Below are 13,298 nucleotides of genomic sequence, written 5' to 3'. Positions count from 1 at the left end.
CCAAAAGAAAAAAAACGAGAAAAGAGGAAGGAAAGAAAAAAAATCGCCGGCGATAAGAGCCAGCCCCCGGGCGGTCCGGCGGCTAAAGCGGCGGAGAAGCCGCGGAGCCGCAACCTGGGAAGAGGGGGACCCGTAGACGGATCTAACACAAAAAAAACAGCGGCACCGATCTGAGGAGGAACAACTAATTTTACTAAATATATCAAAATGAGGCTAGTAGAATTATGATAGAGGGTTTACAGGCTGAAAATCTTACACAGTAAAATGCAGGAGGACCATGTGCTTTCTCCGCCAGGCTGGGAGGAACAAACCCCGCGTCTCCCACGTGGCTTCACCACCCCCTCTCCCGCAAAGACCCCTGGGGAGTGCACCTTCTCCCCTCCCCCTCAGAGGGCCACACCAAAAAAGGCAGTTTACAGTAACCGGGGAATTAACCCTTTAACTGCCCGTACCTTACATGATGTAATGATGTGGAATACCGACAACAAAAAAATCACAAAACCATAACAGATTCCTATTTTTCCTCTCTCCAGGTGAAGTTGAATTCAGGAGAAGAATGTGAAGTATAAGCTGCCTTTTTTATGACACACATTAACAGGAAGAATATCGTTGAGTGGTTCTAAATTAGAGCTGAAAAGACAAGATGGAGAAAGAACCATCTGACTTTAATCCGTATCTGGTTTGAATTTACATAGACATTGAAAAGGGACTGTAGAACTTAGATCTATAAAGATAGAGGGATTTATATTTAACACTCTTGGATTTTAAGAGAAAATTAGTTGAGTTAGCATCTTGACCCTTAAAAAGGCATGAGCTTCAAAAAGCTTAAAAAGCATATGTATGGTACGTTGTAAGGAATCCTACTTATGAAAATCTGTTTAGCAGCTAGTGCTTTAAATATGTTGATTTGGGTGTAAATTGTTACAAAACATAAGATAATTTATAGCAGTGGAGCTACAAGACTGCCATCTTACTGGAGAGTGTGTTCAGGGCTGGCGTCCTACTGACAGCTCTGTTATACAGGAATTGCAAAAAATTTTTCTTATTTTGATGACTTACAAATTTTTCTGCTCCACAGAAAGGTGGAGATGCACAAGTCATGCCTGCAACAGCATGTAACAGAAAATCATACATGGAAGAATGCAAATTATCACATTTGACTTAAAAATGATATATCCAGGCTTAGAGAACCTCAGAAATGTAAGTCTTTGTCAAAAATAAATCTTTTCATTATTTTATTTAATGTGCTTGTGTAGGAGACATGTGTAGTATAATTCATACCAAAATATTTTTTTCTGTGCACTACAGTGACTGCAGCCAATATCCTTCTCATATTGTTTAGAAATTAAGAATATGCCTTGCTTTTTATAAAAGTTGCATTTAAATGCATTTTTCACTTTGCTCTTCTCAAATGGAGTGTGTAGAAATTGGTGTTTGTACTGGCATGCAAGTCAATTCTGATTACTGTTGACAATAAAAAGTTACTAGAGAAATAGTGAGAAAACTTTTTTAATAGAAACTTACAGTAATGCTGTAATTACAGCTCTAATATGTTAGTGTAAAAAAGCAGTAGGTACTGAATGACAGACCAACCAGGTAGGCCCAATGTCAGTCCTTTTAAAAATGATGGTTTGTAGAAATTAGGTGCTTCAGAGCGTGCTTTTAAGTCTCTATTAGTATGCTGTCCATTAGTTCACTCTTTAGGCTAGGTCCAGTGTAAATGTACACGTTTTAACTTTTTTTCCTTATATGTGGTGTATTAAAAGTTTGTAACAATCGTGTGTGTATATTTCTGTTCATTTTACATCATTCTAGATTTGTGTAGTTTACTTTCTAAGAGTTCTCTGCATCTGCATTTTGATCTGTAGTTTTGAATGTATATCCTTTATTGTTTTTCAAATTGCTTTTATATGAAAAATGTATTAAACACTTGATGTTTTGTGATATGTTACTGACCTCTCTACTTGTATTTTTTTCTTTTCAACCTAACTTGTTTGATGAAAGTGCTATTGTGCTATTTTATATACTTCTTTTGAAATACAATTGAAGAGCACTTAAAGATCAAGATCCAGGTAATACGTACTAGCCTGCTGACTGCATAAAAGCGATAATCATCTTTGTTTAATTTCAAATGAAAAAAACAAGCATCAAAGAAAATCATAATATTAGAGAATTTGAGAGTTGGGTTGAAACTTCAGAGAGAGACTAAATGTCGTAGGATTCATTCCTCAATGAAGAGTTTTGATGCACTCTATAGCATTGGTAGAGTTAATCTCAATCTTAGACTTGTGTCTGTCCTTGAAGAATAAGAAACCAAACATAAACAGGCTTATCAGAAATCATGCTTTGCCAACACGTTGTTCTCTTAGACATTTTTATTTGAGGAAATTGTCTTTTGATTTAAAATTTTCCTGTTACTTGCATTTGTTTGATTTGAAGATTAAAATATAAAATATCAGAAAAGGCAGAGAATAAGGTGAACTGCTTTGAGTAAGGTCTTTGTTTTCACTAGTATTCAAAAAAAAAAAAAAGCTGATCTGCAGAAGCAAATCACTAGCTGTTCTTTTTCAGTACATATTTCTGCTTTTTTTTTCCATATTCTTTGTCCTCAACTTTCAGATCTCTCATACTTCATAATTTAAAAAGTTATTTTACTGATGTTTCATTTCTTAATGTTCTGAGTTCGTACCTGAATTATAGGTATTCATAAAAGACTCAATTTGAGTGTGAAGTCTTCAAAATATTTAGGAATACATTGGCTCATCTTTAAAGTATTATTAGTTTATTTTGTGTGTTCTGTAGCTTTCTAAACATTTAGATCGAAGTATTCTTTTTTTCTTTTAGAAACAAAAGCTATCTTCCTGTCTTTTGATGCCTTGAGTGTCCACTATATTTTTTGAGGAGTTGTTTGTTCACTTCACCCTTGAAAGAGAGAACAGACTCTCATCGAGCAATAAAGAAGTATTGCTCAGGTGTGTAGAAATATTTAGGAAGGAGTGTGCTCAGCTGGAGCTGAAACCAGCAAAAGAAGGGTGTCAAGAATTACAAGAAAAACTGTAGATGTTGTCCTGGCAGCTTAGTCTTGAATGACTGGAGAGGCTGAAGTATTCCAGGTCCTCTTTGCCTTGGGAGCTGATCTTTCCTATGCAGACCAAGTCTCTATGCAAAGAAGCAACAACTAAATAAAGAGCAAATCACCAGTGCTAGAGAAGGACTAAAGTAAGACCCATTTGTACAACCTGGGTACACAGATGTGCAGGATCTGATGGGATGCATCTGCAAGTAGGGGAAGAGTTGGTGCACTACAGAGTTACCATCTGTTGGTGACTGTCAGTGTTGCTGGACTATCAAAGCAACTGGCAAAGGACAGTTGTTATACCAGTCTGCTATTCATTCCAGCTAGATCTGGATTTCTTGCATTGCTTTCTCTAGGAGCTGCCTACATCTGCCTTAACAGGTACCCTGGTTAATGTTTTTTTTTTTTTTTTTTAGTAGTTACAAGTTGAACAATACTGTTGTTAGAAGTTGGCCCTTTGCCTCAGTATTTTAATTCAGTGTCGTATTTTCCTGTGTGGAGAAAGTGGAATGTTAATTCACAGACTGCATAATTACTTTGTGTAGGAATAAGCCGCGGATACACTGCAATTCTTAACATTTTAATTGATGAAGTAGTGGATGTTTTGTTATCCTACTTGAAAGCATAGTTAAATCTCATAATTTCCTTGTTAAACTTTTGCTGGGGTTGTTACCTGTATTATACATGATACCTCTGTGCTGTGCAGTTTTCTCTGTTCCTACTTTTGTGGCTCTTGCCCACAAGATACAGTGTAATTGGATAGAATATGCACAAGATCATCTTCTGAGGCTCTTGAAAGTGACTTCCTTAATGAAGTTTTGGTGTACAAACAGCATTGGCCCATTTGCTTTTTACTAGATCAAAAGGAAGCTCAAAGTAATTATGCTAGACTAAAAATCTAATGCTTTATTCTACCTCAGATACCTGTGCATGAATCAAGTCCTTCCCTCCTCTTAGTGAAAAGGCACTTTGGGCACCTTTTGACAGTTGGATGACTTCACTGTTTTGTTGTGCCAGACTCCTAGAAGACTTAATTTTTAGTGAAAATATTGAGTATGGTTACAATTTTAAGTTTTATTTATAAGCTGTAAATTTTTATGCCTATTTTAGTTTACAGCTTTTGCATCATGTGGAGCGTGTGTTAAAGCATAGTATGGAATAATACTGTGTAAGAGAATTTTTAAGCTTTTAATTATGGTACTCATGAAGTGATGTTTATGCAAGGATTTTGGAACAGGAATTTGAAAATAACACATTTTCAACAGTATGTAAATTCTGTTCAGTAAGTGTGTGAAAACATACAGTATGCAAAAGGAGTCAGAATTGTTACTGTAAAACTTGGTTTCTTTTGGTGTATTCTTGAAGTAAAATAGCCAACCCTGTCTTGTAGAAGTGTAGGTGGAAAAATTCTAGTAAATAGCAGCAACGTGCCTGGACTCCCATTGGCTTTCAGATAAACATGTTCTATGGTATCATTGTGAAGTGCAAGTCAAACACATGCTGCAATAACTCACTAGGCTGACATTGTGGAACAGCCATCAAATGAATAGCCAATTTTAAACAGACAAAAAAGCAGAATGTTAATTGCATCAAAGTTTTTTTACACTCAACATGAGTAAGGTTTTTTTAAAACCCCAAACAAAACAAGTGATTCCACATTCCTGCAGTTTTTGAGGGAAAATAAAGGAGTGATGATTAAAGTGAAACATATTTCCTTTGGAGTTGACAAGCCTCTTTAGAGATATAAGTAATATTTAAAACAGCACACGTCTTCCTCAGAGTAGTATTAAGGGTTGATCTGTGTAGACTAGTTGTTTATATACTTACTGTTGAGCAGATCTTCAAAGGAATGCTGTCCAGACTGCAGTTTAAGAAAAAACTGTTTATGAGAAGTCTGCAGGAAAGTTGTCTCCCATCAGTTTGTTGCATAAATCTAGATGTAATGTTTCTCTGAAATCAGTTAATTCAAGTAGAGTTTCTTTGCTGCTCTACTCCTAGTATAGCTTTAGGAGGAAGCTACAGGTTGTACTGTTTGTAAGATGTCTCTTAACCTGTATGAACTACTCCTAGTAATCTGAGAATGACACTGCATAGTCTTGAAAAGGGAGTTTGTAAAGCACTGAGAAGTGAGAAATGGTGAGCACAGCTTCTAGAATGAGAGGTTCAGCTGGCTATAGTTGTGTTTCTGAGTGGATAGGATTCAATTTGTGGGACTACTAATCAAGATGCCAGAAAGCAGAATACAGAGAAATCAGTGATTCATGCTTTAGTACCAAATGGATATGTGTGGGGACACAATTACAGTGTACACTCAATTCTGCAGCAGTTAGTTTACTTTAGCTTGCTTATAACTCCAGATACTCCTTTTTTTTCCATCTTTGGATAAAAGGCTTAGAGAACCCTGCATTAGTGTGGCATAGATGCACCGTGCAACTCCTAAAGTCTGTTGGGAGTTGTGATACAATGGAAGGTGCAACAGTGACAGCAGAGCAGCAAGATCCCAGGCTGTAGCGAGTGAGGATTTGCTCAAATGCAACAGCCATAGGCACAGAAATAAGGGAAGGAAACTGCTTACCTTCCAGAGGCCTCAGGTATGTAGGGATCTCCAAAGAGATACCCTTGCCTCCCCTGCCAACCCTTAAATGAGGTCTGGGAAGGGGGGCAAATCCTGGCTGCACCCCTTCTGCTCACTCAGGTGCATTGCATGCACCTGAGCTCCCCTGGGTTGGCCCTGCCTTCCTACCAGGTGCTCAGTCACTGTTTCAAGCCGTGACTTAACATTTCCACTACAGGAGTGGATGTGGGGAAGCAGATAGATCAACATATTGACATATTCCAGCTGTGATCCATGGGAAAGCTGCAGAGGTTCATTCTTGAATTTTTTTGTGATTTGAAAATTTTAACTACTTTGTTGCTGTCAGGACTCGTGCAAATATTATTTGCCGATTCTTTGAAGTACTTTACTTGGGATGACAGGAGGGATCTTTGAAACAGCTGAGAGCAGAAGCCTCTCGTTGACCTCCACTCTTCTTCATGGCTATCTTTAGGAAGTTAAGAATTTCTACTTGTAACTTGAGAATGAATTTCAAAGACACCTGAATGGTTCTTTGCTGGGTGAATCAAGAAATTCTTCAAGGATTCTTTGATCAGTGGTTTAATCTTATAGTATGAACAAAAGTACTAGGTCAGTGGCAGTTCTGTTGCCTGTGAAATGTTGATGTGAAGTGGATGGGTTTCTGCATAGAAGTCTTCTCTAAAAAAAACTTCGTTTACAATGCTACAGTAGAAGAGGGTTAGGAAAATAACCTTTACCTTGGCAGTTTTGAGGGAGAAATACTTTAAAAAGGTGATATAAGATTACAGAAATTGGTTAAGAAACAAAAATCAATTATTATACTATACATTCTTCTTACAACTTTTCTTTAATCTTAAATTAATGTAACTGCTACATTTTAATCCATTTGTATGAAATGTAGTGTTGAAACATAATAGATTTCTGTAAATACGTTCAAAGAAGTGTGTATTCTAAATTGAGGTCAAAGGCCATAGTCTGTGTTTTTGTTTTAGGGGTTTTGTTTTGTTTTGAGGGGAGGAAGGGTTGAGTCCATTTTCTTAATGAGTTTGAATAACTTATAATCTAATAATTGCCTTACTTTTATCTTAACAGTACATTTTCTTAACGTCACTGCTAGGGGCATTTTTAAGTCCACAGCCTTTCCTTTGAAATTTACTTTTCAGCAGCATGCCAAGTGAGCACGATTTCAGTGTATCAGCATCTTGTTATACAGGCAGTCGTATGCTTTTAAACAGAGTTGTAGAAGCAAATCCCAAACATTAACTGCTGAAAGAGAAATTTTTTCATTTGTGCAGTTCCTATATCAATAGCTTTTATAGTAGGTATTGTCACTGAGTTTTGTAAAGATCCTTTCCGTAACAGAACTCTGTAAAATAATGCATTTATAAAGGCAGTTTGCAGCTTTAGATTACTGAAACTTCATACATACAAGAACAAAGGTGAAATGAGACACCATATATTGATATTTTTTCATTGGACATATTGTAAAATGACATCTGGATATTTGTCAAAAAGTATGAGATTGAAATAATGATCTTGACAAAAAAAAATAAGTAGGTTAGAATTGCTGTAATGGCTAAAACTGTATGTGATGTGCAGCTAGTATAAATTAAGTCTGGAAAGGTAAAAAGAGGAACATAGGACTGCTTAGTTTTTAGTCAGTTAAAATTTTAACTCAACTGAAGTTAAATATTGGGTTATGCATTTTCCTGGTATTTGTTCTTAGGGTAGAGAAACATAAAACTGTGGGTTTTTTTTCATTGATTGTTTTGTTGAGAAATTCTACTTGGCTCAGTGTGGGTGTTTTTATTTAGGTAAATATTATCTGTTACTGTAAAAATACGAATCCCAAGTACTTCATCATATTCCAGTAAAAGAATAACAACAAGAACACAATAAGAAAATGACATAACTATCATACTTTGTGACACAGATAAGAAAATAGAAATGTATGTCAGATGAAGTATTAACCTGGCTTTATTGTTTGTTAATCTGAGAAGAAACACCACTGCGAAGAATATACTTGATGAAAATCTGTTGCATAATTTGACCTTTTTCTTATGATAAAATCCCGTGTTTTCCTTGCAATCTGTGGAAAATGAATGTGACCAATTTGAACCACTAATAGCTCAAAGTAGACTTTTTTTTTTTTCCCACACATCCATACTTCACTTCTAAAAACAAATCTACGGTACTGCATACAGTTTGCTAACATATATATGAAATGTCACTTGCAGGTGCTGACCTTAAAGAAAGAGCAAAAATGCATTCAAGCGAAGTTGGTTCTTTTGTCTCAAAAGCGAGAGCAACTATTAATGAGATGGGTATGTAAACTATCCTTTGAACAGTGTTTTTTAACTATAATCCTTAGAAGGTTATATCAACATGCTTGGTTAACATTTGATAGGTAGTAAGATATCCACAAATGTTTATATTGATAAGTATGAGTCATGGTGCATTACTTCTTTAGAATTTGCCTAAAAGAGTTGGACTTTATTTTTTAAAATGCTAGAAAAAAAGCTAAGTCTCGACTGTAATAGAGATTACTTACCCCGCTGTTTTCATAAAGGATGGATTGTTCTGTGACATCCAAGTGCTTTGGAATTTATTATTGCATTCTTCTGTTTGGTTTAGTTAATACAGTCTTTCATTACTGTATCCCAGTGCAGAACCCAGCATTTACCTTGGTTGAGTTTCGTGCCATTGCTGATTGCCAAATATTGCAGTTTGTCTAGATTCCTCTGCAAGGCCTTTTGTCCAGCAGCATCTCCTGGGTTAGTACTGTTAGTACACTTGCTGAAGAAGCATTCCACTCCAGCATTTAGATCACTGATAAAAATACTGAACAGAACTGGCCCTAGAATTTGGTGCTGAGGAGCACCACTAGTGTCTGACCAGCCAGATGTAGCCCCATTTACAGCCTGTTGACTTCTGCAGTTCAGCCAGTTCATCACCCAGTGTAGGATGAACGTGTGTATCTCACGCTTTGACGATGTGTCCGAAAGGACACTTTGAGAGACAGTATCAGAACTGTTCGTATAATCCAGAAAGATGACATCTGCCACCTTGTTTTCATCCACCAACTGGGCGACATTAACATAGAAGGAGATCGGATTAGTAAGGCAGGACTGTGCTCTTTAAATGCCTTCCAGTATTCCCCAGAATAATCTTTTCAGTAACTTTCTCCAGGACTGAGGTTAGATGACAGATACATAGTTTTCTGGGCCTTCTCTCATGTGCTTTATGTAGCTGGGTATAACACCAGCTAGCTTCCAGTCAGCAGGGCCCTCCTCAGACTCCCAAGACCTTTGGTAAACTGTTGAGAGGGATCCAGTCAGTCACAACATCTACTAACTCCCTCGGTACTCTGGAGTGAATCCCATCAGACCTTGTTGATTTTTGGACATTCAGCTGGTAGAACTGTTGCCTTAGAATTTCAGTGACCACGAATGAAAAGTCACTACTCTCCTAGTTATGGCCCACCACCTTGGAGGACTGTACTATTGCACATCAATCAATAGTATTAAATACTGAAGCAAAAAAGGCAATAAATACCATAACATTTTCCTCCTTATTTTTTAGGTAACTATCTTCATGAAGTATCAATCAAATGTTTTCTTTGGGACTCCTCTTTCTGTGAACATGCATTTGTTCTGGTGTAGTAAAACCTGTCAGTACTTTGGAATTTTATTTCTAATTGATTTGTACCAGTTTTTAATGGTAGCAATTATTCTGTAAACTACACTAAATTCTCCATCAAATCATTGCATTTCTACAGCTATACTGATCAGTTACAATATAACTGTTTTTGAAAAGAGCTTTGCAAATGCTTTATCAAAAAGAGAAATCAAATATACAAAGTTAGAAGCAATTACTTCATATATTTGATTTGTATAAGCAGCGTGTTTTGTCCCTTGAAGTTTTGAGATTTTCTGACGTAAAAAGAACATCTATAAAACATTTTCCCTGTTTAAAACTAAATTCTAACTAATAGCCATAGAATAGGAAATGGAGGGAAAAAAAACACAGCAAAAACAAAACAGTGAGAAATATATTTTTTCTCAGAAAGAGGATCTATGTGCATTTCTTTAATGACATTAGGTCAGATCTCGGTTTGGCAGAATGTTAATGGGTGGAAACCGGTTTCTTTTTGCAAGTAATTGACAGACTACTGAAGAATAAGTCTTTAATTAGATGCTTTGTGGAGATATTTGTGTTCTTGATTATTATCTTTCCTTTGAAATGAAGTAGATCCTCAAGGCTTGTGTTAAAAAATAAAAAACAAAAATGTAAAATATCTAGAAATGAATAGGTAATTTCCTTCAGCAGGTACTGTGTTTCATGCTACAACTTGTCCTGTTATTGGATTGCAAAGCAAGAAGCAACAAGTTGTTCCATTTAGCTACTTTGTAAGATTTTTAGGAGGATTTCCTAGTTGTAAGTTATTTCTAATCCTTTCTTGGACTGAAGTTCCTAGTAGTACTTTCTGAGCTGTGGTTAAATAGGGGCAATCAAGTGTTTGTTTGTTTGTTTTTTTAAGTTAGAAGATTCCTGAGACCTGAAGAAGTATTCAAATTAGGCATTTTTCACTGAATAACTGGAAAATACAAGCAGAGTTTGATGGTTTATTTTACTTCAAATTTGAAAAGACTGTAAGACAATCTTCAAATTAATTAAGGTTCCTTTTAGAGTGTTTTAAGTACTGAGTTATGTAAGCAGATTTTCAGTGTTACCTGAAAGTTTTATGGTGGATCACTGTGCTAACAGTGAATATATTGAAGTTTAGGAAACTTAGGAGTGTTTTCATTTATGCACTCTATAGCCTTTTTGTCAAGAAAGAGGCATGAAAGTGTGAGTAAATAGCTTTAGTATTTTAGAATGTAGGTCACTGAAATATCTGGATAGCAAAGTTTGTGGGAGTCTGTAGTAACATCTAATAGATGAAACTACAGATTGGAAGAGGGAAAGAATTTGAACATAGAACTTGCTAGATGTTGGAAGAACAGTTTTGTATAGGTTGCATGAAAGGTTATTAGGCTTTCCCCTACTCCTTCTCTTCTCCTCTTCCCACCCTCTTTTTCTATTCTTGCATTAAAACGCTCAATGAAACAATCAGTAGGAGTTTTTTTTAATGGCTACATGGTATCTGTCCATCTTCCAGTTTATTTATACACAAACAAACTAATGGCAATTTGCTGTTCAGGATTAAACAAAAGGAATGAGATATCACTTCTCATGTTGTTGTCATGGCCCACAATGTCAGGGGTGGATATTGGTGGTGTGGCAGTAGAGGTTGAACCTTCCTACCAATATCCTGTTACATTTTATTGCTGTGTGTCAGATGGCAGCAGGGGGGCAGTCTGACAAAATGACGTCTGACTATAAGTGCATATGCTTCAAAGGTGTGTCACTGAATTCCTCCATGTGGAAAAAAAGGCACCTGGTGATGCTTATCAATGTTTGCTGAACACTTATGGAGACCAGACTGTATGTGAGCACAGTGGTGGGTGAGTGTTGAGTTTCAGCAGTGGTGACCACAGTGTAAAAGACAAGCCAAGTTCAAGTGGCCACGCTTAGCTGTCACAGCACAAAATATGAAGAGTGTCTTGATCAGCTCTTCTGCACGAATCAGCATATTGAAACCAGGGAACAGAAACTGAATATTGGCTTCAGTGTGTTGGAAACCATGGTGGCAACTTTGGAATATTGCAAAGTTTGCTCCAGGTGGATCCAGTAAGTGCTTACACAGGAATAGAAAGGACACCACGTTCAAGTTTCTCAAGACCTGTTGAAACAATATGAGGCTGAAGGTGTCAGTTTCCTGGATCACATCATTACTGACGGTGAGACGTGGTGTCACCAGTACAACCCAGAGTCAAACCAGCAGTCCATGGAGTAACAGCATGTAAATTGCCCATTACAGAAAAAAGTTCAAGATGCAGCTCTTAGCAATTAATGTGATATGTACTGTGTTTTGGGACAGACAAGAAGGGAATGATCCTTCTAGATTTCATGGAACCTAGGGAAACCATTAACTCTGACTGCTAAATTGTGATGCTGATTAAACTGAAGTCTTGAACTTCCAGAGTCAGGTTAGAGAGGAAGACAACCTTTCTCTCGCCCACCAGGCCCCTTACCAGTTTGAAAACTATGCACAGCTAATGGTGGTGACTGTTGAAAAATAGTGTATTGTAGCTGAGAATTTGCTCTATCAAACAGTGCTATTTTGCTATTTGTATCTGGTGTAGTTTCCATGGAAATTAAAAGGAGGCATTACTTTCAAAGCAGCCTGCATTCTTACGTTTATTGGACTGATCTTATGCTTTTCTGAGAGGTTTTTGTTGGAAAATTTAAAATGTTGTTCCTTCCACTAGGAAGTGATAGAAAATATTTAAAAAGTGAGTTTTATAAGTGGCAAATTAGATTAGATTGGTGCATATGGTGTGATGTTATCTGTTGCCCTTATAAATAGAAGTGAACATTAATTTTTTAGTGAGACGTTCTCACTTCTTCTTTTCTTCTTCTGAAGAAGTTGTCTGGCATTACAGAACCTAATTTTAGTAGAACTAGTGGGCTGTTTTATTTGCATTAGATTACTCATAATGAATTAGTACATTGAAAAAGAATTGTGATGGTTTTCCTGCCCAGCAACTACAAAAATGTTGTGAGGTGGTTACAGGGAAAACAGTTTTGTAGTGATTATTTGCAACTGCAGAATGCTCTATAGCTTGGGAACAATATTTCAAATTTTCCATTTTTCCATCTTTATTCTATCCAAGTTTAGTGCTGTAATCTCATTTAAAAAGTGTTCTTTTTGCTTTTCAGAAATAGGTCGCATTTTAATAATTATGTTTGTGTTCAGATGTCTGACCTAGTAAGAAAATGCATCTTTCTAATAGTATTTTCAGTAAGAAGAATGTTAATTTATCTCTATAGGCAAGATACAGGAAAGGTTAATTACATCTTGAACGACTGGATAAATTTAGCTTTTTTGAATTGACATACTTTGGCTTTCTTCAGTTCCTGTCAATTTTATTTTGTTTAAAATCCTTACACTACTGATTTTGTAAAAGACTGTAGCATCATTTTGGAATGCAAGTGCAGAAGAGAATTTTCAGGAAATTAAAAACATACTTTGCTTGTCTGTATGGAATTAATTTATGACTTCTTGCTAAATTTGCGTTAAGTTTTAATACTGCAGTAAATATCACTTAGTATAAAAATAAGCACTTTAAAAAAGCTGAAAAAGTTGTACTGAGCTGTTAATTGCAGTTTTTAGATCTTAAGTTGAGAGGAAAAAGAATCAAAATAGGATCTATTTTTAGCAGTGGTTGCTTCTGTTAAAATTATAGTGGAGTTGTGTGGGTTTTTGTCTTTTTTTCCCCTCCCTCCCTCCCTCCCTCCCTCCCTCTCTCTCTCTCTCCCTCCCTCTCTCCCTCCATCTCCCTCCCTCACTCCTTCCTTCTCTATCTCTCTCTCCCTCCCTGTCTCTCTCTCTCTCTCTCTCTCTATTTATGAAGAGAATCTTCATAAATAATTTGGACTCAGCAAGTATATGTGATTATTCAGGGTCAAATTTGGTCCCAACCCCTAGTGAGTGAGAAACACCATTAGTTACCAAAGCCCTTCCAAAGAACAGAACATAGG

The 13,298-nt window shown here is 36.5% G+C and overlaps 1 protein-coding gene across 4 annotated transcripts in view; it reads left to right on the top strand.

Annotated features, from left to right (window-relative positions):
- The window catches only part of AUH (AU RNA binding methylglutaconyl-CoA hydratase), a 134,650-nt gene that overhangs the window by 39,561 nt on the left and 81,791 nt on the right, over positions 1-13,298 (top strand). For all 4 annotated transcript variants that reach the window (XM_021379698.1, XM_021379695.1, XM_021379696.1 and 1 more), the window contains one exon: positions 7,889-7,975. In XM_021379698.1, the coding sequence (XP_021235373.1) occupies positions 7,889-7,975 (87 nt within the window). The remainder of the gene's footprint in view (positions 1-7,888; positions 7,976-13,298) is intronic.

The sequence above is a fragment of the Numida meleagris genome, chromosome Z (genome assembly GCF_002078875.1).
Source record: "Numida meleagris isolate 19003 breed g44 Domestic line chromosome Z, NumMel1.0, whole genome shotgun sequence".
In the NCBI taxonomy this organism is placed as follows: domain Eukaryota; kingdom Metazoa; phylum Chordata; class Aves; order Galliformes; family Numididae; genus Numida; species Numida meleagris.
The sequence above is the reverse complement of the archived record's forward strand: the minus strand, read 5'-3'. Positions and strand labels throughout refer to the sequence as shown.